We start from the raw sequence: 27,985 nt of genomic DNA on the forward strand, positions 1-27,985 counted from the left end.
CACTTAGTACAGCTGTATGATATCAGGAATGTTGTTTTTTACAGCTGTATAGTATCAGGAATGTAACAGAAAAACCTTAATGAACAACACTAGTTTCCCGTTTTCCTCCTTGCTTTCAAAGGAAAAAATCTTAGCATTTAAAACTGATTTTGCTGCTGTTGTGCGCCATGGAGTTGATTCTGACTCATAGTAACCCTATATGACAGAACGGAACTGTCCTGTAGGGTTTTCAGAAGAGGTTGCAGAACCAGGGATATCATTGCTGATGTCAGATGGATCCTGGCTGAAAGCAGAGAATACCACAAAGATGTTTACCAGTGTTTTATTGACTATGCAAAGACATTTGACTGTGTGGATCATAACAAATTATGGATAATGCTGTGAAGAATAAGAATTCTGGAACACTTAATTAGGCTCATGAGGAACTTGTACATAGACCAAGAGACAGTCGTTCAAACAGAGCAAGGGGATACTGCATAAAGTCAGGAATGGTGTGTGTCAGGGTTGTGTCCTTTCACCATACCTATTCAATCTGTATACTGAGCAAATAGTCCGAAAAGCTGAATGATATGAAGAAGAACGGGGCATCAAGATTGGAGGAAGACTCATTAACACCCTGCGTTATGCAGATGACACAACCTTGCTTGCTGAAAGTGAAGAGGACCTGAAACACTTACTGATGAAGATCAAAGACCACAGCCTTCAGTATGGATTACACCTCAACATAAAGAAAACAAAAATCCTCACAACTGGACCAATGAGCAACATCATGATAAGCAGAAAAAATATTGAAGTTGTCAAGGATTTCATTTTACTTGGATCCACAATCAACAGCCACGGAAGCAGCAGTCAAGAAATCAAAAGATACATTGCACTGGGTAAATCTGCTGCAAAGGACCTCTTTAAAGTGTTGAAGAGCAGAGATATCACCTTGAAGACTAAGGTGTGCCTGACCCAAGCCATGCCATTTCAATTGCCTCATATGCATGCAAAAGCTGGACGATGAATAAGGAAGACAGAAGAAGAAGCGACACCTTCAAATTGTGGTGTAGGCAAAGAAGCCTGAATATACCATGGACCGCCAAAAGAACAAACAAATCTGTCTTGGAAGAAGTAAAACCATAATGCTCCTTAGAAGCCAGGGTGGCGAGACGACATCTCACATACTTTGGACATGTTGTCATGAAGGATGGGTCCCTGGAGAAGGACATCATGCCTGGTAAAGTAGAGGGTCAGCCAAAAAGAGGAAGATCCTCAATGAGATGGATTGACACAGTGGTTGCAACAATGGGCTCAAGCATAACAACTATTGTGAGAATGGCACAGGAACAGGCAGTGTTTCATTCTGTTGTACATAGGGTCACTATGAGTTGGAACTGACTTAATGGCACCTAACAACAACAACATAGAGTTATTGGCTATAATCTTTACAGGATCAGATAGCCAGGTCTTTTCTCCCATGGAGCCGCTGGTAGGTTTGAACTACTAACCTTTTGGTTACCAGCTTAGTGGCTACCTGTTGTGCCACCAGAGCTCCTTAAAAGTGATCCCAACAAATTTAGAAATCTCTTGTATAATAGTGTAGAGCCCACATCCATGAAACCTCTGCTTCAGCCCGGCTGTAGGAGGCTCTCATGACCTCAGTAACATGATCCAGTTTTGGGAAATTTTTAATTTGTAAAAATATTTTCATTGCATCCAGTCGAAATCTGCTTCTCATCTTGTATATAAAAGATGCCTACATTTTCCCTCTTACACATGCTGGCTGTCAAAACTTTCTCTTCTCCATGTAAAATCCCTCTAGTTTTCTGAGCCGTTCAACATGGGATATCATTTCCAGGTAAACTTTTGCCTATGTGGTCCTTTTTCTGGACAGACTCCCATTTTTCAGTGTTTCCCATAAAATGGGTGAGCCTGACCACACTACAGCATTCTAGTAGTTTGTGAAAAGTTATGTTAATTTTGTTGATTTTTTTTTTTTAAAGGGTCATTGGCTGAAATGACCAGGATTGTTCTCCCTCCATTGATGTCTGGATTTCAATGGATTTCAGTTTGTCAGCAGCACTGGCTCCCAGACTCTTTTGAGAATCTGATGAAAGCTACAGATACTTTCCCCAGAAAAGTTACATTCTACTCCAGTCTCCAACTTTAGGAGGTTCATGGGACCCATGAAGTGTCCATCTTCCTTAGTTTAACAGCCGAAGGTCTATAGCTGCGTTGTCCAATACAGTAGTCACTAACCATGTGTGGCTGCTCACATTTAAATTAGTTCAATAAACGTTAGTTAAAATTTAATGAAAGTACAAATTCATTTCCTCAGTTGCACTGGCCACATTTCAAGTCACATGTGGCTGGTGGCTACCATATTGGACAGTGCTGATATAGAATATATCCATCATTGTAGAAAGCTCTGTTGGACAGTGATTAGGCGTAATGGTCAAATCATTTTATAAATCAGTACGTTTGTCGAAGTCCATTTTAGCCACCAAAGGCTAGCAAATTAGACTGCGGTTTAATCAGTCATATGTGCTATTGGGACTACATCAGTCTTGGGCCAGTGGTTCTCCTTAGCAAGTAAGATCCTGCAGCTAATTTGAAAATACAACTGTTTCTCTTCCCTTGCCCCTATTTTTGGCTAAAAAAATCCTCATTTTTTCTGTAGCCCTTTGAATTGTGTTTTAAAAAATAATTATGAATCATTTCTATGCTGGAAATAATGAGAATAGCAGAAAAGAATCTTATGACTGTATGTCAAAATCAACCTACTGTTTTTATCTAATACCTCCAGCTATCAGGAATAATTTTCCAAGTTGTTTTGAAGACAAAGTAAGCTAGTAGATACGTAAGCACTTTGCAAAGATAACCTTACTTTGTGTTACCCTTTTATGGGTTCTGTTCTTCCCCTAGTTATTGAAATAGTTTCGGTGACGCTTATTGTAAAAAAAAATAATAATAACCTTTTATGATTTAGTTTGCATTAAGTTATTTGAGCTTGCATTTGTCTGCTTGATTTCATTTTTGTTTCCATTCTTTCCATCTTTTGTTTCTGTAGTCGCTAACCTATTTGTTAACATCAGCCAAAAAAGAGATTGAACTAATGTCAGAAGAGCTGAGGGGTCTGAAATCAGAGAAACAGCTTCTTGCACAGGAGGGAAATGCTTTAAAATTAGAGAAAGGCTCACTTTTATCAAAGCTCATAGAGGTGGAGGCCAAAATAACTTTGCTTCAGGAAGACCAGCAGGAACTGTGGTCAGTAAATGAAACTCTTAATTTAGAAAAGGAGAGAGTCTTAGAAGAAAAGCAAGATGCTGAGAAGCTGTATCGGCAGGAACATCTCAGTAAAGAAGCTCTGGTCGTTGAGAGAGAGAAATTGCTTGAAGAAATCAACCTTGCACAGGAAGAACTCTTGAAGATAAATATGGAAAATGACTCTTTGCAAACTTCGAAGACGAGCATGCAGGCACTCATAGAAGAGCTTCAGTTCAGCCATGAAAGTTTGATTGCTGTATCTAAGAAAGACCAGGAAGAGAAAAGACACCTGGAGGATCAGATCAAGAGGCTTGCCGCTGAGAACCTTCTCTTGGCTAAAGATAAGGATGAAATTATTCAGAAGCTTCAGAGCTCTTATGAGGAGCTTGTCAAAGACCAGAAAGCCTTGGTACAAGAGATTGGAGATCTCACAGCAGAGAAAAAGTCAGCTTTAGAGAAACAGTCAGATCTTGATGCCATGTGCCTGGCCCTAAAGATAGAAAGAGATAATCTCCTTCAGAACAACAGAGATCTACAATGTGAGAAGGACATGCTGCTTCAAGGTCAGGAAAAGCTGAATGCCAACTTGGAGGCCACCCTCCAGGCCAAGCAGCAGCTCAGCACAGAGGCCAGGGAGCTACGTACACAGCTGGACAACACAAGCAAAGCTCTGAGAAAGGCTGAGCTGGAAATCCTGCAACTTCAGGCCACAAACACACGCCTCACAAAACTCCTGGAAGAAATTAAGGCCAGCCGGGAGATCACAGACTCTGAGTGCATCCAACTTCTGCATGAGAAAGAAACCCTGGCCTCATCCGAGAGAAGGCTCTTGGCTGAAAAAGAAGAGCTTTTAAGTGAAAATAGAACCCTCACAGAAAAACTCAACAAATGCTCAAAAGAGACTGTCCGTATCGAGATGAGCCTGAGTGAGAAGATCACATACCTAACTTCTGAGAAGGAGACGGCTTGTCAGAAAATTACGAAGCTCAAAAAGCAGCATGAGAGTCTCTTAAGGGAAAAATCCACACTGGAAATGCAAAATGGGGATTTACTTGCAGAGAGAGAAAATTCCATCAAGGCCATTGGAGACCTTAAAAGGAAGTATGATCAAGAGTCCGAGAACAAAAGAATAATCGTGCATGAGAAGATGAAACTACTCGGTAACCTGGATGCCCTGAAGAAGGAGCTTCAAGAAAGAAAAAAGGAAAACCAAGAACTAGTGGCTAACAAGTGTGATCTCTCCTTGATGCTGAAAGAAGCTCAAAATGCCAGAGAGAATCTAGAAAAAGAACACAGTAGCATATTGCAGGCCAAGGAGAGTTTGGATGTTGAACTTAAGAGTTGTTGTTCTGAAAAGAACATTTTGCTGAGGGATGGGCTGAACTTGCAAAACGAGTGTCAGAAATTAAATGAGGACATCCGTGCAATGCAGCAGTCCTTGCTCCTGGAGAGAGAAGCCAGAGCAAAGGAAAACGAATCATCCCTGTATGAAAACAATAAGCTCCATGGGACAATTGTGCTCCTGGAGCAGGAGGTGCAAGAGCTAACAGAGTGTACTAAAGAGCTTCAGTCTGAGAAGTTTGTGCTAATCCAAGAGAAGACCAAATCGGAGCAAAAAGTCACAGAGATAATTAAGGAAAAGGAACTCTTGAGTGCAGAAACTGCTCAACTCGCCACCAACATTGAGACTCTGAAAAGCGATTTTGCCACCTTGTCCAAATCCAAGTTAGAGTTGCAGGAACTGCACAGCTACGTCACCAAGATCCTGGAAGACCTCCGCCTGAAGCACGAGGTGACCCTGGCTGAGAAAGCCAAGGTGGTGCAGGACAACGAGGACCTCCGGACCGAGAAGAGAGAATTGATGCTGGAGAAGGACGAGCTCCTGAAGGAGAAGGAGAAGCTGGCAGAGAGCTACTTCGTCCTCCAGAAAGAGATTAGCCAGTTGGCCAAAGCCAACAGCCATATCTCAGCCAACCTCCTGGAATCTCAAAACGAAAACCGTACTTTGAGGAAAGACAAGAGCAAGCTTACTCTTAAAATTAGAGAGCTCGAGACTCTTCAGACATTCACGGTAAAGTGAGAGGTTCAAATATCACGCACCTGGTTGTACTAACACTGGGCACTAACGTTAGTGGCTTAGGGGATTTTTCTTCATTTCCACATACGTAAATCCACCCCATCAAGTCAGTTGCTTCTATGTGTCAAGCCGTGTATTATAATATGAAAGGGCGGTTCTTTACTAAATGTCTAATTGCAGTAGTCCCTACCTTTTTGAAAACATTTTAAATTGTGAATAAAAAAGGATTTATATTTTAAGTGAAGGAGAAGTTTTCATGAAAGAGTTAACTGTAGTTCTTAAAGGCTTAAGAACAACAGCCTAATGGGCACATGTTGAAATAGTATTTTCTGTTTGGCTATTATTGTATTTATCCATTTGGAGGTGGAAGATTCCAGTGAAATCTCCATGGCTGATAATAGAGAGGGTATAACGCAGTATTCCCATAAACTTTATCAGACCAAATGAAATTGTAAGCAAGTGCCTAACAAGATTTGATTTTTATTACCATTTTTGATACTGAACAGCTCAAGCTCTGCCTCCATATGCTATTATATTTTTTTATTCACAGCCATGTTTATATTCCTTACCCACAGCCTGTCTCATGGATTTGTCCATTCTGTACTTCTCATTAAACACATGAGCCTTTTGTTATAATTGCCCCAATAATTTTTAGTTGAAAGATTCCCAGCCTAAACTGTGAGTGATTTCAAAAGCCCCACATTTGAAGTAGCAACAGTAGTATTTTAAACTTAACAGCAATGAATATTGTTAGGAGCAGCTCAGGAGAAAGTTCAGCTATGTAGAGGCTACTCTGTTATCGCTGGACAATTTCTCAGACATAAGTTATAGAAGTGAGCATAACTATCAGTATAACTTAGAACTAGCAGGTTTTGGGAGGTCTGAAAATACACAAATCTCATAGGACAATTGACTGATGGAAAAATGGCGTGGGAAGGGCCTGTAACTTTGTTCTGCTTCCAAGTAAAGACCTTCCATGTCTTGGTCTATTTGTTTTAGCCTTGGATTGGGGCCTGCCTCACATTGTTGGGACTCCCTTAACCACACAGACACTGAATGAGGAACAGGCTGTCTGAGAGAGTAGCCTGACTGTCCCCGGCGGTGTGGACGAGGAGTGTCCTGGTTTCTCATAGCTCTTTTTTGTGTTTAGGCCGCCCAAACTGCGGAAGATACCATGCACATCGTGGAGCAGATGACCAAAGAGAAGACCGAGACTCTGGCCTCCTTGGAAGATACCAAGCAAACAAACGAAAAACTCCAGAATGAAGTAATCAGATTTAAATGGCTTTTTGTACAAAGAACAGCTTACCGACTTCACGGGAGTATTTGATCCCTGGCCGTATGTTTTGAAGTGTGGCCTTGTACAGGTTTGACGTATGTTAGTGGAGTTGAACGGACGCTGGAGCCCTGATAATATCTAATAAACTCTATTACTTCATTACTTATTTGGTAGGATCAACCTTAAAACGCTGAGGAGAAGCCCCCAATAGCATGGCTTTCTAGGATAACTGCTGCATGATAGAACTAACGAGAGGAGCTCCAGGTGGCCTTCCCTAGTTTTCGTATCCTTTATCTTGAATCACACATATTTTTTCCGCCACCTTCTCTCCAGCTTTGAACCACTAAATTCCATGCTTCAGCCCGAGTTTAACATGGGTCTTTTCTGGGCCTAATCCAATATGGATTCCCTTTGCATCATCTTGAATTAGTCACTCCTGGGGCTGTGACAGATTTGTGGCATCAAGATATTTTGATTCTGTCCGCAATTAGCATTTCTCATTCTTTTACCTGTCATTGATTCCTCTCCTCCACCTTCTCAACTCATACCAACCCTTTCTTTTTTAGAAAGTTATTACTATTACCTAAATCCTAAGCAGATTGATTCACTAAAACAGTTGTATGAAGTTCTGCTGAACTTCAGATACTTTTTTAAGTGACAGGCAGGTCAGACATTAAGGAGTGAAAGCGGGGCAAAAACCAAACCAAACCCAGTGCCGTGGAGTCTATTCCGACTCATAATAACCCTATAGGACAGAGTAGAACTGCCTCATAGGGTTTCTAAGGAGTGGATGGTGGATTCAAGCTGCCAGCCTTTTGGTTAGCAGCCAAACGCTTAACCACTGCCCTACCAGGGCCCCTAAAGGAGGGCGGGGGTGGCCAAATTGAATAGCTGCTGTTAAAGACTAGGCCTTCCCATATGAATGGCCAGAGATTGTATTCTGTGAAGACATGACTATTTTGAGGTAATTATAGGGCAAATAAACAAAACTTCACATAGAAGAAAGTACATTCATAGAACTGACAATCCAAAGACTTAAGCTAAAAATATAAAAACATTTTAAAAATCATAGATGATAATTAGAAGCTAAAGTAAATGAGAATATTTTGGGGCATGTCCCTGACCTTTGAGGGTGGAATCAGGGAGAATCGTGTCCTTCCGTAACATACCCTTTGGTGTCTTTGTTGTAGCCAAAACACAAGGCTGGACGAGTCATCTTTTGGACCCATTATATTTTGTTTTCCTTTTTCTGTCATTTTGGAACGTTAGAAGGCCTCAGAAGGAAGGCAGTGGTAGTAAAATGAGCAAGACACCCTCTGAAACTCCTGAGCGGTGGTCTGTGACATGGCAAGAGTTTCTCTGGCTGTAGGAGACAACTACACAGCCCCAGAAGCCAGGATGCCCTAGGAGCACATTCTGTAGTAGAAGGTCCATAATGAGCCCCTCATCCGGAGTCAGGGCCGCACACCTAGATGCCAGCCACCTGAGGAAGCGTGTGGGCAGTCACTCTTGTTCCAGTAGCATGTCTGGCTTTTCTACCAGGTGCCAGGCCCTAAGCTGTCTGTGTCCCACATGGGCAGGTGGTGGACCTGAGTATGTGAATTCCTGTCGGTCTCACCTCATGGCCTTTTGTCGTTTCCACAGATCACTCAATCTTTTTCCATCTGCGAATATTTTGAGCCAAAGGAATAGTTTATTTAGTGAGGACTATGTTAATTTATGTTAATTTGGTACTGACACTGAAAAATGCCCTATTCAAAATGACTAATCTATAGGGAAGGAAAGAAATTTTGTTTCATTGCAAAGAATAACCCTTGCTGATGTCAAGCCTTTGCATTTCATTTTGTGATTTATTTTTTTTAAGATGAATTGCAATTTCAGTGACAAAAAAAAAAACCAAGACCTGTATACGAAGCAAAATAACATTGTGGTTTTAATTTAGCTAGCAATTTAATTTGGTGTATTGGTCAAGTACAGGAAATGCCTGACTAAGGAGGAGATTTGCCGATATAATAGACTTGGTCATTTTAATGTCTTCACCTTGGTGATTCCCTTCTGCTTTTTCCAAGTGACTAATCTTAAACATGTCTTTTTGCTACGAGTTTTCATGAGTAATTTGTCTATCTGGACATGTCATCGGAAAACGAAGTCATTTCATGAAGTTTTTTTTCTCTTGGTCTTTAAGTTGGACACACTTAAAGAAAACAACTTGAGAAATGTGGAAGAGCTGAACAAATCAAAAGAACTTCTGACCGTAGAGAATCAAAAAATGGAAGAATTCAGGAAAGAAATGTAAGTTTATCCCCTTTGAGGGAACTCATGGTACTTTCTTTACATTGCAAAAGTGAAAACAATGGTAATTATTTAAAAGAATCCTTGAAAAGTATATAAAGTAAAAAGTAATTGTCACCCACCTCCCCTGCACCCCAAACTCCATTGGATACCCCAGAAGTAACGATTATAACCACTGTTAAGTCAGAACTACAGCTAAGGTAAGGGATTGGAATGAAAGTGGTACAAGCGGGTGAGTTAGGACATTTGGGATTCAAAAGGCTTTATTAAGTCTTAGAAAAATACGAGTGGAATCAGAGTTTTAAAATACTATGTTTACAAGGTAACCAATCTTAACATTTGGAATCACCAGACCCTTTATTGATAAATCCCTTAAAACTCTACAAAAAAAGCATCAAGGCACTTTCGGGCTTATTGGTAATCCTGATTTTAAGAGTAATCAAATCTTCTGGCTCGGTCATTAAGTGACCAGGATTTTGGAAGACTCTTTGTAACTAAGATTTACGCATCAGTCTGCTACTAGATTTTGAGCATATTGATGGTTCACGGTTCCTTTGCAGAAGACTCCACTTAGTCCTTGCCATTCGCGTTTGATGACTGTGATAATTGGAGATTGGTATTTATCTGGCTTATTAAATGATGGTGACCCTGTAGATTTCATCTTCCTCTTCTGTTTTGATAATTAGGTTATCAGTTGTGTGATATTAAAAATTTAAAAGTTAGCTAATCTGGTTGTTATTGAGTATGTCCTTTGTGCTGAGCACAGTTAAGCTAGGAAGGACACAAAGATGATTTACACGTGGTCCTGTCTTCCAAGAGTTTATATTATTTATCTCTAGTTCTAGTAAAACAAATAGATGAGATTCAAACAAAAACAAAGGCATCACCCAGAAGAACTAGATGGTGTCAGGCTACTACCAACAACCTTCCGACAGGAGTCACTATAGAGGGTTCTGGACAGAGCAGGAGAAAAATATAGAACAAAATTCAAATTCACAAAAAAAGACAAGATGTACTAGTCTGACAGAGAGTGGAGGAGCCCCCGAGACTGTGGCCCCTGGACACCCTGCTAACTCAGAACTGAAACCACTCCTGAACTTCACCTTTCAGGCAAAGATCCGACAGGCCTATAAAACAAACAGCACACATGAGGAACACGCTTCTCCATTCAGTCAAGTATTCAAGACCAAATGGGCAACACCTGCCCAAAAGCAAAGATTAGAAAGCAGGAAGGGGCAGGAAAACTAGAGGAGTGGACACAGAGAACCCAGGGTGGAAAGGGAAAGAATGAGAGTGCTGACACATTGCAGAGATTGCAACCAATGTCACAAAACAATTTATGTATAAATTTTTTAATAAGAAATGAACTTGTGCTGTAAACTTTCACCTAAAACACAACAGAATTAAAAATAAGGAGAAGCACCAGTTCCAAACTGCTGCTCTTCAATAGCCGTCCTCAATGCTATTGTTCATCAAGCTTAGATTAAAAGAGTGTTTGTCTAGTTCTTCTGAGAGGCGGTTCTTAAGACCCTCCTAGAAATAATATGGTATCTGAGCCCCTCACCTGAGGAGATGCACAGATCCTGATACTAAATGCTTGATCCCTTCCTCAGTCTTAGTCTGAATGATACGCATCTAGATTAGGTTTAAGAATCCCTGGTGGCACTGTTGTTAAAGCGTGCAGCTGCTAACTGAAACCTCTGCAGGAGAAAGATGTGGCAGTCTGCTTCCGTAAAGATGATAGCTTTGGAAACAATATGGGACAATTCTACTCTGTCCTGTAGGGTTGCTATGAGTTGGAATCAACTCGACTGGAACGGGTTTAGATTAGGTTTAATCAGTTCCCAGGAATCCATTTACATAGATTTATATTGTTGTGATCATGGCCTTTGGGAGATCCTTAAAGCTCTTTGCCTGCCAGAGCCAGATATTGCAAATAGATAATGGGTCACTGTGACGGAAAACCAATCAGGTATCCACTGAGTTACGTTCAGAGAGGGCGGGTGCACTTAGGTTAGGAGTGTTCCGCCGTGACCCAAGTGGTTGTGGTAACTTGGCGCGTTCTGGAACACTGAGCTGACTGTAGTTCATTTGTGTCATACAGGCAGCTGGTGAGGGAGGAACTGAGCGGCAGGAGGCGGCTCCCCCACCAATTTCCCACTGCCATAATCCCACCTCTGAGCTCTTGGGGCCACACTAGGTAACTGGAAGGGGCAACCCAAGTGGTGCTAGTCAGGAGAGCTCCTGGGAAGTAGATATGAAACTCTTCTTTCCTGCAGTACTACTTAGAAGTGTTTTAAAAATTTTGTATTTTATTGTGGTAAAATGTATGTAACATCCATTTTGCCATTTCAGCCATTTTTAAGTGTTCACTGGTATTAGTGACCTTTATCATGTTGTGCAACCTTCACCATCTAACTTCTAAAACTTTTTCTTCGCCCCAAACAGAAATTCTGTACTCATTCAACAATAACTCCACATGCCCCTCTCCCTCCAGCCCCTGGTAACCTAGAAGTCTTTAGTAATGGTCATTATATGGGTCTAGTATTTAATTAAGTGGGGTCACCATTTAATGTTCAAAATCCACACTAAATCCTTATGTAGTTAATTGCCCACCCTAATTAGTGTGGGATTCTTTTCACCACTATTAACAGTTAAGTTATTTTTTGTCCCTCCTTCTTTGACTTGTTCCATAATAACATATTTAGCTCGTTAATTAATAGACTGACCCAAGTCATGGTATTTCAGTCACCTCATGCGCATGCGAAAGCTGGACAACTAATAAGGAAGACCGAAGAAGAATTGATGGCTGTGAATTGTGGTGTTGGTGAAGAATATTGAATATACGATGGACTGCCAGAAGAGTGAACAAATCAGTCTTGGAAGAAGTACAGCCAGAATGTTCCTTAGAAGCAAGGATGGCAAGACTTCATCTCATGTACTTTGGATATGTTACCAGGAGGGACCAGTCCCTAGAGAAGGATATCGTGGTTGATAGAGAGTCCGCGAAAGAGGGGAAGACCCTCAGTGAGATGGATTGACACAGTGGCTGCAACGATGGGCTCAAACATAGCAACAATTGTGAGGATGCACAGGACCGGGCAGTGTTTCATTCTATTGTACATTCTATGAGTCGGAACTGATTCGATGGCACCTAGCAACAACAAATTAAGACAGGCTGGATTGACAAGGAGGATGTTTGGAAATTAATATAAATAATAAAGTGTTAGTTTCATGCCTATGGAAGCAAAGAATTGACAGCAGAAGATTTTGACCCCAGCTGCTGTTGCTCTTGCTTGGCCTGTCCTCCTCTATGGTGCTGCACTTTCCTCTGACCCCTGAGAGAAGCCACCCAGGTGAGGAGGAATAGACTGCAGAGCAGACAGAGTGGGCTGGCGGCTTCGGATGCTATACTGTTCTGCCCATCACACCTTGGCCTCCCGCGGCAGGGTTCTCAGCAGGAAGGAGGCACGTGGGAGACACAGCAGTAGCAAGTATCAGAAGCAGATGGGGAGACAGCAGGGAGTACCGGGAGGAAGGAGCACAGAGCTTGGGTTTAAAAAGCTCTGGCACCCGTGAGCTCTAGACTGGGTCAGATTGTAATGACCATCTGACATAAAAGGAGCAGTGCATCTCAAAAAAACAAACAAAAACGCAACAAACAAGAAAGTCATTTTGGTGTTCCTCAGTCCTCAAAGCCGGAGAACGAGCAGGTATTTGGTTTTTCTGTGGTTTAGCCTGTCTGTGAGGTTCTTCGTGTCCTCCAGAGCTTTCTTAGTATCTTCACCTAGCAGGACTGAGGTTCCTGGAGGAAAAAGTAACACCAGTGTAGACATAGGGCTTCTAACAGGAACTATCGCCTATAGAATATGGCACTGGACACCTGTCCCTTGTAACTGTTCCTTTTCTTCTAAACTGCATACTAGACTGGCTTTAGGAAAACGCTTGAGTTTTGTTAACGAGCTCTTATTTTCAGTTAGAGAAAATAAAATGGTTTCTCTCTGGGGTATAATTAGGGAAAATGGCATAAGCAGTCTAATTTTTGCCTTTGATTGCTCACCTGGCACAGTAATAAATCTAGAACATATTTAGTGTGGTAATGAAGAAACTTCAGACAGATTGACAAGTAGAGTGTTTGGAAATCAATATTAACAATATTTGTTTTGCCTTTCGGTTTTAAAACTGACAGTTTCTTCATTTCTGTTTCAAGATGGCTTGTTATATAAAAAGAGACCAAAAAAAAAAAAGCCTAAACCCATTGCTCTCAAGTCAATTCCAACTTATATCAACCCTGTAGGACAGAGTAGAACTTCCCCATAGGGTTTCAAAGGAGCACCTGATGGATTCGAACTGCTGACCTTTTGGTTAGCGGCTGTAGCTCTTAACCACTACGCCACCAGGGTTTCCATAGAAAGAGAAGTAGTTTTAAAAATTGTTAGAAATATTTTTTTTGTAGGTGTTTTCAGAATTATTCATTAGACTCTTCCAGAAATTTGATCGTTGAGCCTCATTCCTCTGTGAAATATGTGTACCCACTACCCGCCCACTAGAGAAAAATGGAAAGGTGTTCTTATATTTGAGTCATATGAGTCCCATCTGCCGGTTGTAACCCCAGTTCTCCTGGTCTTACTACTTACCGGTTCTCTCTGTGATTGGGAGCAAATCTTTCACTTCCCTGAGCTTCAGTTTTCTCATCTTTTCTAGTGTAAATAATAACGTTAGCCTTAGCCTCCCTGGGCTTTGGTGAGGCTTAAATGAGAAAATGCACGTGAAAGCATTTTGTAAGTTTTTAAACGTTGAACAAATACCGTTTTTATAGATCAATACCTTAGGACATTTTACCCATTTTTATACTTTTCAACATGATTGTTTCTTTGGTTCCTCATGTTAATTTTCTTTTCTGTGAGCTTTTATTATAAAGCAAACATGTACAAAAGTTTAAAAGATGAGAACTTAAGCGAGAAGGAACAAGAGCACAGACTTACCACTTTGTCTGGCCACACAAATGCCGAGACCGACCAGCCCCAATGACGGGCAGTGACCACCTGGGAATAAAATAGTTGTCTGACAACAGAAGTTTCACCTTAAGTAAGATCTGATTGGTCAAGGATTGATGGCCTTTGGCCCGAAGATGAACTTAAGCTGTATGTGTGTGCGTGCGCGTGTGTTTTTTCCATGATTAAAATCAGGCCTCCCAGTTTTTGAATGACTCATTACCTGAAGCTAAAATTCCCCCTTAGTTTTCTTCACTGGCTGAATAAGCGTCTCCGTAAAAAGCCTAATTTAACGTGTGAGGAGAATTTAGATTTAGGAGATCTATTCTCCTGAATCTTGATGAGGTCATGCTGGCGTGTATATTATAAGTAGATGACTATCCGCAAAACTAAAGCGGCCAAACACCGCCACCCATTAGACAATCGAAGTTAAGAATAGATGTTCTCATGCTGCAGCAGATGGTCACACCCGGATGGCTTGATTCAGAACTCACCAAGCCACAGCTGACTAAGCGGAGTTCAGCCAGCACAGACTCCCTGAAAAGGCATAACTGCATCACAGCCTTCTATGGCGTAAAACTCAAATCCAGTGACCAAATAAGTTACCCTGAATGTCCATCTGTAATTTAGAATGTGTATTTTGGAGTAATTTTAATACCGGAGAGATGTTTAATAATTATACCTACCCCGTGGTTATTTTATATGCTGACGTTCCTTCAATATGTTAGGCTGTATGATATTCTTATTTGCTTCTTTTAATTACAAATTAACATGGGAGAGAGAATCCAATAAAAATGAAACACCTGTTATATAATTAGAAAACAGCATTTCCTGTGGGCATTTCGCTTCCAGTTGCCCTAAAAATATGCTCAGATTCATGTCACCACTTGACTCCGGCAGATACTGACAAATGGGACCACTGGGTTTTTATTTTTGTCACAAAAAAAAAAAACAGATTACAGATCTGTGCAGTTAAAAGAGTGCCTTGGCAGCAAATTCAGTAACTTTATCAACGTTTCAGTGTCGTCTGATGGAAATACTCCTAAAGACAGGAGGGCTGCGCTGACCGTTCGTTTGCTGTTTATTTTGTGGTGAAATTCCTTTTTGCATGGGGAGTGGGGGCAGTAAGTGTAGATGGTGGAAGTGTGGGTGTAGTGTTTATTAGGTTTTTAAAAAAAAGTAATAATTGTGGGCAGCAGTCCTCCTTCTGAGAGGTTGCAGCCGTTTCGCCCCTCCCGCAAGCAGATCCTCCTCAGTCTCCTGTTATTATAGATCCTATCAGGCACGTGACCCAAATGTATTTTCCTCAGTGCTGTGAGGCTGGTTGTCTCCCACAGTTTCCTTGCCTGTCTTGTTTCTATGGTAACCCTGCACTCACTGTCCTTGCAGAGAAACCCTAAAGCAGGCGGCAGCACAGAAGTCCCAGCAGCTCTCAGCGTTGCAGGAAGAGAACGTCAAACTTGCTGAGGAGCTGGGGCGGAGCAGGGACGAAGTCACAAGTCATCAAAAGGTCAGTGGGCCTTCGCTGGGGCTGCCTGGCTCTGCCAGGCTGATGTCTGCACTGGGAGGTTGGGTCCTTCCCGATGGGATTTTAGGTTTCCTGCGTTATGTGTCTCCTTGTTCTCAGACATGCTGAATTGACAGGTCTTTAAAACACACACACAGACACACACAAGACACTGAGAACTTGCAAGAAAGTAGAAAATAAGATCTTTATTAGACATTGTTATAGCCATGCATTTAACTGGAAAAGAAAAACAGTATCTTCTCTCCACTACTGCTTGGATTTCAAAAATCTCCAAGATTTTTTTTTTTTCTCAATCTCTCATCAGAATCGTTTTTAAGGCAACAGATTTGAAGAGTGTGGATTTGGTGCGAGGGTTGGCAGCTGTTTTTAAATAGAACTCTCCTCTTTAAAATTAAAAAAAAAAAAAATGTTTTCAGCATTTTCTTATGGAGCTATGTACGTGAGTATGCGCGTGTGCACCGATAGATGGAATGTGTGTTACAACTGGGATGAAAGTACAGAGACTTCAGACAGCTTACCAAACACTGAAACATAACTGATTGTAAAGAAATCTGTATTCTGCTTTTTATTCTCTTCCAACATCTGAATCAAAGTGTTAGACTGTTAGTTCATCTGCCCTCAAAGCAGCAGCTCAAAATTATATTTTTTTAGAAGAATTTTGCTGTGTAGCCATTAATTTTTGAGCTTTACATTCCAGTGGGAAGGCATTTTCCCCCCAATATACTTTGCAAACATTGCTTTACTCACTTGGGATGGAGTACTTTTGGGTAATTTCATCAAGTCCTCACTGACCTGGTGCAGTTTGTGCTGAAAATACTTTTTGGAGCATTGATTTTAGGCTTTAGAATCTTCATTGCAGCTTTCCATACTTTTCTTATTTCATCAAAGATATGCCACGTTTTCTCCAGTCTTCCAAGATGACGATGGTGCTACTAGTGATAATAAAGCTAACGTGAATTGACCCTTACTGTGTATCTCACTGAACCCTTACATTAAGTCTGTGAGAGGGCACTATTACTACCCCTGTTTGTAAAGGAGGAGACAGAAGCACAGAGAAGATCATAACTTGCTCAGCATCGTTCAGCTTGCAGGTATCAGGAGATATGTCATCTACTGATTTTGGTGAGGAAACAAATTAAAATGTCCTGTCATGATTAGGATTGCCACACTCGGCTTTGATCAGAATGTGAGAAGTTGGAATTCACGGCAAACAGAAACCCTTTCACCAAACTAGGTTCCTTTTTTTTTTTTTTTTTTTCTGGCGCAAACTAAAGCATCTAAAACATCCTGCAGCTCCAACATCACTGTGTCTGTAAGGACTCCCAACAGAAGGATCTCGGCTAAGTGCTGAGTCTGTTCCCAACTCATGTTATCTCGTTTCGCTGACTGTGTTAGAGACAGTGGGAACCGTCACCCCGAGTCTGGATCCCAGAAACAGAAGGGACACAGCTGTCGCTGACTTGTTTGATCTTAGGACCTTTGCTGGGCTGATGGTCACACTTCTTCTTCCTACCACTTGGGTAGAATTGGGGAGGGCTCTGAGGAAGCATCGTACTCCCTTGGACACAGGTCTTCAGGGCTCCTTGCCGTCCCAGCAGCTCTGCCCTCTTTGCAGATTGAGATTTGAATCCCCTTCCTTTTGAAAAGGTTTTGTGACCAAAAATTTGACAATCAGTGACTTTCAAGAGTGTTAGAAAATAGCACTCACAGGGAACAGCTAAGGAAGTGACTTGTCTTGAAGAAGGGGATAGCACGATGTGGGCTTTATAGTTTTCCGTGTTTTACTCACAAGAGAGAAACAAGTGGGTGGGAACTAAACCGCGAAAGGCTCTGCTGACAAAGCATATTAAAAAGGAAATAGGCACCGAGAGATGCCAAGCAATTCTCCCCTTGATAGCTTTAAAATGGAGAGATTACCCATTTAAAATATCTTAGAAGCAACCACAGTTTAACGAAGACTTTGATTAACTCATTGGGCTTCATTACCGCTCTATAATCGCCAAGAGTCTGGAAAACTTCAAGTTGTGACTTTGTTACTTTGTATACCCAGACACACTATTGATCAACTGTGTTCAGGAATATACTACAAAGCTACAGCGTTCAACAGAACCTCTATTTTTTAAAATAATTTATTTTATTTTGTTATTGTTGAAAATATATACACCAGAACATACACCATTTCAAGTTTCTACGTGTATCGTTCAGTGACATTGATTACCTTCTTCCAGTTGTGCAACCATCCTCACCCTCCTTTTCTGAGTTGTTCCGCCATTAACATAAACTCACTTCCTCCTAAAGTTCCTATCTAATCTTTCAAGTTGCTGTTGGTAATTTGACTCCATCTAGATAGTTCTTAAAAGAGCGTAATGCTCAAGGCAGACATTCTTTCCTATTTAAACTAAGCTATTTTTTATTGTTTGCTTTTAAGAAGTCTTCAGGGGGAAACTGCAGAAGGGAATTTCAGATTCTTATGGACTGCAGACCCGGAAACTGTTGCCCTGAGATAATCTTAAAACTTATCTTTTCTGGATGATGAAAAATTTATGATGATTGTTGTTATAATTGCTGTTTGTTCTTATTCAGTCAGTGTCCTGATTGATGCCCTCACTGGTTTCCTGTTGCTTCAGGTAGTTGTTTGCTTGTTTGTTTGTTTTCTGGTCAAATACATATAGCATTAAAATTTGCCTTTGTAATCATTTTACAGTGGCATTTAGTACATCCACAGTGTTGTGCGACCATCAGCGCTATTTAATTCCAGAACAATTTTATCCCCCCCACCAGGAACCTTGTACCTGTTAGCAGTCACTCCTCATTCACCCGGGCCTCCCCTCCTCAGTCCCTGGCAACCACTAATCTAATTCCTGTCTCTATGGATTTCCCTCTTCTAGGCATTTCATACTAATAGACTCATACATATGTGGCCTTTTGTGGCTGGCTTCTTTCACTCAGTGTAAACTTGCCGAGGTTCATTCGAGTGTCAGAACTTCATTCCTTCCCATGGGGAGAATAGTATTGCCATTGTATGGGTGGACTACATTGTGTTCACCCATTTGCTTCCTGTGTTTCATGTCTCCTTTCTCCAGTCAGGCTGTCACCTGTGCCTCCTGACCCAGTGTCCTGCCTACAGCAGCTCCCTCTAATCTCCGCACTGGGGTCTTCTGTGGGCCGGGAATCCTCATTTCTTTAACAGCAGTTCTGTTCATACTTACAACCCTATCTTTTCCTTTTCTTTACTTCCACACTTTTAAGAAGGCTACTCTCTTTTGTGCCTTTATTCCTCACCTCCCATTTGCTTCTCAGCCCCCTCTGGTCTGCTCTTTGCCTCTATCAGTGAGCCATGAAATGACTCTTGCTGAAGTCCCCACCTCCCTAGTAATTGCAAAACTCTGTGCCTTCCTCTCCACTCTCTCTGAACACACATCACTGACCGCCTGTGTTCTGCACATTCTTCCTTGGCTTTTTCATCCCTGTTTTTTCACATTTCTCCATCTCTCGCTGTGCCTGGTTACTTACCATCCACATGTCTGCTTTTCATCCTTTCCTCTGCCCTCCCCATTTGGTGAACTTTTCCTTATCGTTAGAGGCCCACACTAAATCTAATGCAGAGTTCATAGCTGCCTTCTCTACGTTCACAGAGCATTGTCCATAGCTCTCTGTCTGGGTTCGGGCTTCTCCCCACGCAGACTGTGAGGTAGCTCGTATGTAGGGTTCACAGAGCATCATCCACAGCTCTCTGTCCAGGCTCGGGCTTCTCCCCACACAGACTGCGAGGTAGCTCCTGCATGGGGCTCACAGAGCATTGTCCACAGCTCTCTGTCCAGGCTCGGGCTTCTCCCCACACAGACTGCGAGGTAGCTCCTGCATGGGGCTCACAGAGCATTGTCCACAGCTCTTTGTCCAGGCTCAGGCTTCTCCCCACACAGACTGCAAGGTAGCTCCTGCATGGGGCTCTCAGAGCATTGTCCACAGCTCTCTGTCCAGGCTCGGGCTTCTCCCCACGCAGACTGTGAGGTAGCTCCTGCATGGGGCTCACAGAGCATTGTCCACAGCTCTCTGTCCAGGCTCGGGCTTCTCCCCACGCAGACTGCGAGGTAGCTCCTGCATGGGGCTCACAGAGCATTGTCCACAGCTCTCTGTCCAGGCTCGGGCTTCTCCCCACGCAGACTGCGAGGTAGCTCCTGCATGGGGCTCACAGAGCATCGTCCACAGCTCTCTGTCCAGGCTCGGGCTTCTCCCCACGCAGACTGCGAGGTAGCTCCTGCATGGGGCTCACAGAGCATCATCCACAGCTCTCTGTCCAGGCTCGGGCTTCTCCCCACGCAGACTGCGAGGTAGCTCCTGCATGGGGCTCACAGAGCATTGTCCACAGCTCTCTGTCCAGGCTCGGGCTTCTCCCCACGCAGACTGTGAGGTAGCTCCTGCATGGGGCTCACAGAACACAATGCGCAGGTGGGAGTGAGTGTGTGCACAGGTGTTGAAAGTTCTCACTTTCAGTGAGGAGTCTTGTTTTAAGGAATAAGACACAGAGATTGGTGACTACTGTATCTGCTTTTTTACATGATTCCTGTTACTTCCACTTTCATAGCTTTGTTGCAGAGAGTTGTGGTTGCCAAAAGCCCGATTACCAAGTTAGTGGGGCATTTGCAGTGCGTGGATGGCAGAAGCAATACAGCATATGCAGGGTCTTTCAAGGTCAAGGTGAATGGAAATCATACATAGCATTATTCTCCTCTCATAGAGAATGCTAGAAATAACCATAATGTGAGTTCTTCTATAGAAGGCGTCTTGTCTGGTAGTCATTTTTGAAATGTCTGATTTGTCATTCCGAAACCTCACATGTTCCACCTTGTAGGGATTGGAAATTACACTGAGCTGTCACTATGGGAACAATACCGATCTCCCCCTCTGGCTATTTGCAAAACGAGCTTACAGTTTGCATGTGGAAACTGGACAGGGATTAGATGACTCAATAACTGTATTTCATCAACATCTTTTCCTGACAGAGGTTACAGCCATGCAGTAGACAGAAACCGGGGTCATCATCTAAATTGATCCATGATCGCCTGCCTCTTAAATAAGGCCAAATTCCCAGACAAGAACTTTAAAAAGAGAAAGGTGTTTTTATCTTGTCGTATTTTATTTTGGAAAGATGGTGACCATCAGCCATCATGATTTTAATCTGAACTTGGGGGACTTCTGGTTTAATAGGGCCGAGTGAAGCTGCACCAGAGAATCTGTCTCCCACAACACTTAATGAAATGAATAGAATCTTTTAAATATTAACAAATGTCGCCAGGAGTAGCCAGCAAAGCTAGTCACCTTCATGCTCTAAACTTCATAGTTGGCAACCAGGAGAAGGAACAAAATTGTCATTTGGCTGTATTTGGCACTGTGTTCCCAGTGGTAGGAGAAAGGAAGACAAGTAGCACAATCTGCAGGATTCTCACTCTCGTTTTCCCATCCACATGCCCAATCCAGTTTGGAGAAAATTAGACTGAAGAAATGAGCAGGCAACCCAGAGAAAAAGCCACCCACGGGGGAATCTTTGAGACTACCTGCCCTTTTCTGCCTCTTCGGGATTTTATCAGAGGCAGGAAAACTGGGAGTAGTCATTTTTCCAAAGTTAGCCTAGCCAGCAACAGTGGGTTAAGTAAATGGGAGGGGGCCTTTTTCTCAAATGATGATAAGTCCCAAGGTAAACAGTCCAGGGTGGGCGTAGTCACTCAAGAATGTCCCCCAGGACCTGGCTCACTTGTTCTGTAGTCCTTACCCTATAGTTTCCATCTTGATCATCAGATGGCTGCTGTACCTCTAGCCCTTGCAAAGCTTCCCAGGAGGAAGCTGGAAAGAGAAAGTGGGAAAGGCAAAAGAAACTTCGCACGTGGTTTTGCCTTCTTTATTTTTGGAGGAAAGTTTAGGTCTCTACAATGGTGTTACCTAATTACCTCCAACCACAAACGAAGCTAGGATCCCCTTATGGGAAGGGAAGGCAACATAGAAGGAGGTGAGAGCCAACCCATAGTATCTGCCTTAAGGCAGAAGCCTGAGGACATTCTCCTGCGGGAGTAGAATTGCCTCTGGTGGAGTCAGTAAGATACAGGACATTCAAAGAAAAGTCTCAGAAGAGAGACCTCTAACAGAGTCTGCACATAGCCCCAGTGGCACTGTCCTGGTCCTTCCTGCTCTCCCCAGGGCCCTCTGGCTACAGAAATGTATTATTTACAGTGCCTACCTTTTCACCTGTAGCCAGGAGATGAAGGTGAAAGCACCAGGAGAAATTCACTTACATTAAAAAAAAATAGTTGCCTATAATAAGGTAGACAGTTGATGTATATTTTGCCAAAAAAGAAAAGGAATATAGGAATCCGGTAAAAGACGAGGAAGTCAGGCTGTGAGAAAACATTACTCAAAACAAAAAAAAAGTGCTTTGCCTTATGTAAAAACTTAGGCTATTTGAATAAAACAAGCGTTCAAAGATAAGAGGATAAAATGATACAGTAAGTTGGAAAGAGAGATCAAAGAGTTAAGGAAACAAATTGAAGACCAAAACCACACCATATCAAAACTACTGAATACGCCTGAAACAGGAAGAAACCTAACGAACATTTGTAAAGGTAGAAAGGGAAGGCTTGAAGTAGTCATAATAAATACAGAGGAAAGAAAAGATAAAAAGCAATTAGAGGAAAGATAATAAATAATGGAAGACAAAGAGAATCCAAATGAATGTGATTAGCATCCCTAAAGTAGAGAGCAAATGTAGTAGAAAAAGTATTAGGAGATACAATAAGGACATTTGCCCCAGAGGAAGGAAGAACAGTATAGAATTTAAGGGCATACTGACTTTCATGAACACAGGTACACAAACCCAGCAGGGGAAATTGGCCCAAAACAGTCAACACCAAGAAATACCCTGGCTACTATTGAAATTCAAAAATGTGGAAATAATTCTTGAGATGTCCAGGCAGAAAAAAACAAATCCTTGATTAAAAGGTTAAAAAAAAAAAAAGATCCACCAGAGCCACATTCAATGTCAGAAAACTGTGGTGCGGTAATTTCCAGAGCCCTGAGGGACAGAAAATATGACCAAGAACATCATATTGAGCCTTATTCAAATAGGAAGACAGGCAGATGGTTTTAAATATGAAAGGACTTCAAAACTGTAGCGTCTCTGAGTCCTTCTGGAAAATAGCCACTTAATGAAATCTAGCCAAGCAAGACATGAATCGAAGTAAAGGACTTAGCCAAGGAGGATCTATGGCAGAAACACTGGTGGTGAGTACTGAAGCCACGTCAGTGGAGAGCCAAGCTCACAGCTGTGGGGATTGTGGATGCAGAGGAAAATGGTTTTCTTCGCTTTTTACTTGGAAATTCCAAACTTTCTGAAAAGTTGTAAGAACAGAACAAAGAATGCTCATATACCCTAAGGACTTGTTTTTACATAGCTACAGTGCAGTTATCTAATTCAGGAAGTTTAACCTTGATAGAACATGATGATAAATGGAGAGGAAATTGAAGTTGATGACGATTTCATTCTACTTGGATCAACAATTGACATATCCCCAGAAGCAGCAGTTGAGAAATCAAACGACGTGTTGCATTGGGCACATCTGCTGCAAGACCTCTTGAGGTTTTAGAAAGCAAAGAGGCCACTTTGATGACTAAGATATCATTTAACAAAAATAATAAAGCTCTTACTCTTTAAAAAAATCATAATAACTTAACCCACAACTTAGAGACTCACTGAAGCCAAATCCTGTGATGATACAGGGAATCCTTTCACCCAGTCAGGCACGTTCAGGCCATGTAGGCAACGGCCAGGGACATGTTCAGAACATCCTACATGTTCTCTTTCTGCATCCTTTATTTTAAATTTCTTGCTTGACGCCTCCTAGACTTCCCCAGAGCCCTCTTCATCTCTCCAGCTTTTGAGAGGGTTCATAGAAAGCTGTGGTCTAGCTCTGAGGCACCATACGTCTGTAACTGACTGCCCGAGTCTCTAGGGCAGCGGATGCTGTCTCCTGCTGCTGCCTCTGCGTAGTTGAGGGTGTATGCGGCCGGCCGCAGAGAGGACAGGCTTGTATGATGCTAGAGACAAGCTGTTTTAAATGAAGAGGAGCTGCTGTCTTTTCAGCACCCTGAGGTAAAAAACTAAAGAACAAGGCGACACGTGTGCACTGTGTAAAGAATGACGTCAGGGGTATTTGTCTCACTCAGTCACAGGCTTCCCACTCTATGGTCATGCCATCGACAGCATCCCCTGATGAAGGACCGTGATACCTGTGTGTGTGTATGTGAGGATGTGAATATATTTATATATATACCCATGCACACACGTTTGTGCCCACACTCATATATTCACACATACATATTTGTGTATTTAATATACATACTCATATGAATGCAAACCAGTCTCCAAGACATGAGATCTTCCTGTGTGTTTTAAAAATGAACATCGGTAACTTAATGTATCCTGTTGCAGGTGAGGCTCCCTGGGAAGCAGGCTGAGAGTGTTCAGTGTGGGTGATGTTTATTAGTGATGTTTATTAAGGTGTGCCCTTGGGGCAGACCTGTGAAATGGAGGAGAAGGAAGCAGGATTGGGCAGAGGGAGGAGCTGAACCATGATGCAGTCCCAGTGCCAGTCTTGTCCGAACCCACAGGGAGCTTGGAGCTAGAGTGGCCTTCAGATTTACCTTAATTTGAACTGAGATGCCCAGCCTTTTGTATTTTCTCACTGATCAGTTGTTGGGTATGATCCACCCTGGGGTGCGGCATGACCCTGGGAAGGGAACTGTGTGCACTGAAAGGGCTGACAGCTGGGCAGCAAGGCCTCCCTTGAAGGAGTCTAGACAGCGCATCACTGCGTCCGCTCCTCTTTCCTTCTTCCGCTCCTCTTTCTTTCTTCCGCTCCTCTTTCCTTCTTTCTTCTCTGGAAGGGCTTTACCACAAAAATGAGTGAATCTTCCTCTTCCTCCCCCTCCCCCCACTACCTTTGCGTTTTCCAAGAGCAGAAGTCTGTCTGTCTGTGTGTGGGAGGTGAGACTAGAAAGCCTCAGACACAAGAATGTGTTTTGTGCTGTCAAGGTAGAGCTGCTATTTTGGACCTCAGAACGCTTCTCAGAGAGGAGACGAGAATAGCCCAAATGCGAAGCACCTCATGGGGGAGATGGATGAGGAAAGAGTCAGCTTCACAGTGACTTGACTAGACTGGTGCAGCAGGCATAGCTCCTCATTCTGTGAGAACCCTGGCTTCTAAGTGCCACTGCTAATTCATCCCCATTGAAAGCGCTAGTTTACTGACAAATGACACATTTACCCACTCAACACATAGTTATTGAGTGCCTACTGTGTGCCTGGTGTGTTCTAGAAGTAGAGGAGACAGCAGTGAACAAAACAGATATGAGAATGGTTACTCCTCCCTGAAGACTTTTATCCAAGTGGTTTTACTGAATCCACAAAAGCAGGAAGTTCCTGAGTGCTACAAATGGTAAAGGCCACCCAGATGCTAACTGAAATGTTGGGGTTCGAGCCCACCCAGTGGCACCTCTGAAGAAAGGGCTGGTGATCTACTTCTGAAAAATCAGCCATTGGAAACCCTACGGAGTCCTACTCTGACACACATGAGGTTACCGTGACTCGGAATCAACTTGATGGCAACCAATTTAACTGGACATTTGTGGCTCCATCACAGTTTGTTTATCCATTTGGTCATTTGGGTTGTTCCAGCTGATGGCTTTTGTGAGTAAAGCAGCTTAGAACATTCATGAACCGACCTGGGCAAGTGTTTTCATTTGTTTTGGGTGAACACCTAGGAGTAGGATCTCTGGATCTGAGGGTATGTGTCTGCTCAGGGGTTTTCCAAATGATTACCTTTTATATTCCTGTCAGCAATTGATGAGATTTCCAGCTACTTCACATACTTGTCAGCACTTAATGTTGTTGCCTTTTTATGGTTATGCATTTTATTCATGTGTCGACTAGGGGGCCATTGGGGTGGACCCTCAAGTGCCTCCAAGTGGCATTTGGAGTGATATCTCAGTGTGGTTTTAGTTTGAATTTCCCTGATGGCTAATGATGTTGAGTATCTTTTTATCAGCTTATCAGCCATTTGTGTTTCTCTGGTGAAGTATCTGTTCAGATCTTTCCCCCATTTTAAAAAATTTTGTTGTTGGTCTTATTGAGTTGTGAAAGTTCTTATTATGTTCTGGATACAGGTTCTTTATCACATGTGTGTTTTGCAAATGTTGTCCCCCAGTTGTGGTTTATCTTTACACTTTCTTACCAATGTCTTTTGAAGAGCAGATGTGTTAAATTTTGATGAATCCCATGGAGAGGGTTTAGAAGCAATGACACCCTGTTGACTATGAGCACATCTAGCACCCAGATGTTAGTTTCTAAATCCTCTTCTCCACTAAAATGAACGAGGGCCTCTTAGAGAAATGGCTGATTCGGGGGTGGAATGGAGAGAGTATAAGATGAACCTGGAGCGTCTTATACCAGAAGGCAAGGAAGTGCTCAAAGAATAATGGGGATTTGTCAAAAGGACATCTGAGCCATCCTGCAGGGGCTTCCACTGGCCAAATCGGGGGAAATTTGAACATCAAAAGAAATAATGATAGTAACCAATTATAACTTATTGAATAAAATAGGAAACCATGAGTCTATACAGATAAAAATAAATAAGTGGAGGAAAATGAAAGCCTTCCTTACAGTAAAATGCCAATTAATACATAGAATGATGGAATTAGAAAATCACCATTTGGTAGCCATTATGGTGATAACTTATTCAGGCAAGAATTTTCAATCACCATAAAAACCAGTGGGTGAAAGTTTCTTCAGGAACAGGATATTTACATAGTTTCAAAGTATCTCCCCCACAAAAGACATATTAATTACAAAGAAAAAAAAAAAATGATACCTCTAAAGTGGGAAAACATGAAAGATACTTCCTTAACGAACTGATCAAAAATGGAACAAATCGACAGTGTGTGCGTCCTGATACCATGTTCTGTAGAGACCCAGGATCGCTTCTGTGGTGACTCTAACCACGTGGAATCATCAGGTGAATACAAATAGACGGACTTTCTACAGAATAACGGGGCTACTCTTCAAAAGTGTCAGGCCCACAAAAACAAGAGTCAAGAGCTATTCAGATTAAAGAGATGTGACTACCAAATGCAATTTTTTATTCTGGGTTGTACTGTGGACCTGAGAAAGAAAAGAAAAATTGTTTTCTGTGAGGAATCAGTACACACTAATTATCCCAAACTTCTGTTCCTTTGATGTTCAGACACAGTAGATCTGCCAAGAGAGAGGAAGAGTGTCTGCATGCTGCTTTTTGCAGAGGTTGAATGATTTTTCAAATGTTTACTAGTAATTTATACTTTCTGTTTTGAGTTATCTGCCATATCCTTCCTTTATCCATTCATGTATTCATTGTAGACACTTCCCAGTCTTTATCCATTCATATATTCATTGTAGACACTTCTCAGTCTTTGTTGATTTTCTTTCTTTTGTTTAATTTTTTTAATTACAAAAGTAAAACAGGTTGCTTGTTTAAAAAAATAAATATAAACCATATAAAAGGGCATAGAGGAAAAAATGGAAGCCCCTCACATCTCCACATCCCACTCTCCAGCTGTTCTCTCTGTTTCTTTTTTAAAGTTTGCCTCCCACTCTTTTTGCTTCCTTTCACTCTTTAAAGATTTCTAACTATTTCTGTGAATTACTCATGTGGCAAGAGCGTATATCTTAATGGACCAGGAATGTAGAGTCAACAGTAAAAACAAAAAAACTATATATTGATCTCTATAGATTTCATGATAAATGTATTTTAAAACATATGTGTCTGTGTACATTTAAGAATGTTTTTAAATATGAAACCCATAGAGTAAAGCATGTACATGACTGTGATGACACAGAGTCAGTCAGTATCTTGAATTCTGGGTAATTGGAGGCCTTTACATAGTCTCTGGTATTACCCTTGATTTATAAAAACACATGAAAGAGTTGAAATTGGTACTTGCTTAAACACTTTGTATTGCAGGTTAGGGGTAGAGATGAATCTTTTCTCATAAGATCAACTAACTGAACCTTTTTATTTCACTTATTATTTTTTAATCCTTCATGGAATAATAGAATTTTGGAGCTATTGGGCCCCTGGAAATTCTTTTGTAACCTTTTTTTTTTTTTTCAGATGAGAAACAAATGCCTAGAATGTAGTGGCCATTTGTCTCAGTCTGGGTTCTCTAGAGGAGCAAAACCAGTGAGGGGTATACAGATATTTATATATAGAGAGAAAGTGACTTCAAGGAAATTACTTACGCAGTCATGGATCAGGCAACACACCGAAGACCTCTGCTGGCTCACATGGTTGCAGGGGCTGATGAACCCAAAATCCTCAGGCCAGGCAGCAGGCCAGAGACTCAGGCTTACATCCCAAGGACTGGAGGTCAGGGAACAAGAAGAGTGCAGGGTCAAGAAAGAGAGTGAGCGTTGCCAGAATATTCATTTATATACTGGAGACAAGCCACACCCTCCAAGGAAACTCCCCTTTCAGCTGATTGGC

The 27,985-nt window shown here is 42.0% G+C and overlaps 1 protein-coding gene across 8 annotated transcripts in view; it reads left to right on the forward strand.

The window, feature by feature from the left end:
* The window catches only part of CLIP1 (CAP-Gly domain containing linker protein 1), a 127,482-nt gene that overhangs the window by 86,844 nt on the left and 12,653 nt on the right, over nucleotides 1-27,985 (forward strand). For 7 of the 8 annotated variants that reach the window (XM_049865120.1, XM_049865125.1, XM_049865126.1 and 4 more), the window contains 3 exons: nucleotides 6,477-6,593; nucleotides 8,791-8,897; nucleotides 15,281-15,401. In XM_049865120.1, the coding sequence (XP_049721077.1) occupies nucleotides 6,477-6,593; nucleotides 8,791-8,897; nucleotides 15,281-15,401 (345 nt within the window). Of the gene's footprint in view, nucleotides 1-3,052; nucleotides 5,321-6,476; nucleotides 6,594-8,790; nucleotides 8,898-15,280; nucleotides 15,402-27,985 lie in introns of all 8 variants that reach the window. The other variant, XM_049865128.1, reaches the window with a different exon arrangement.

This window comes from Elephas maximus, chromosome 22 (genome assembly GCF_024166365.1).
Source record: "Elephas maximus indicus isolate mEleMax1 chromosome 22, mEleMax1 primary haplotype, whole genome shotgun sequence".
Lineage (NCBI taxonomy): Eukaryota > Metazoa > Chordata > Mammalia > Proboscidea > Elephantidae > Elephas > Elephas maximus.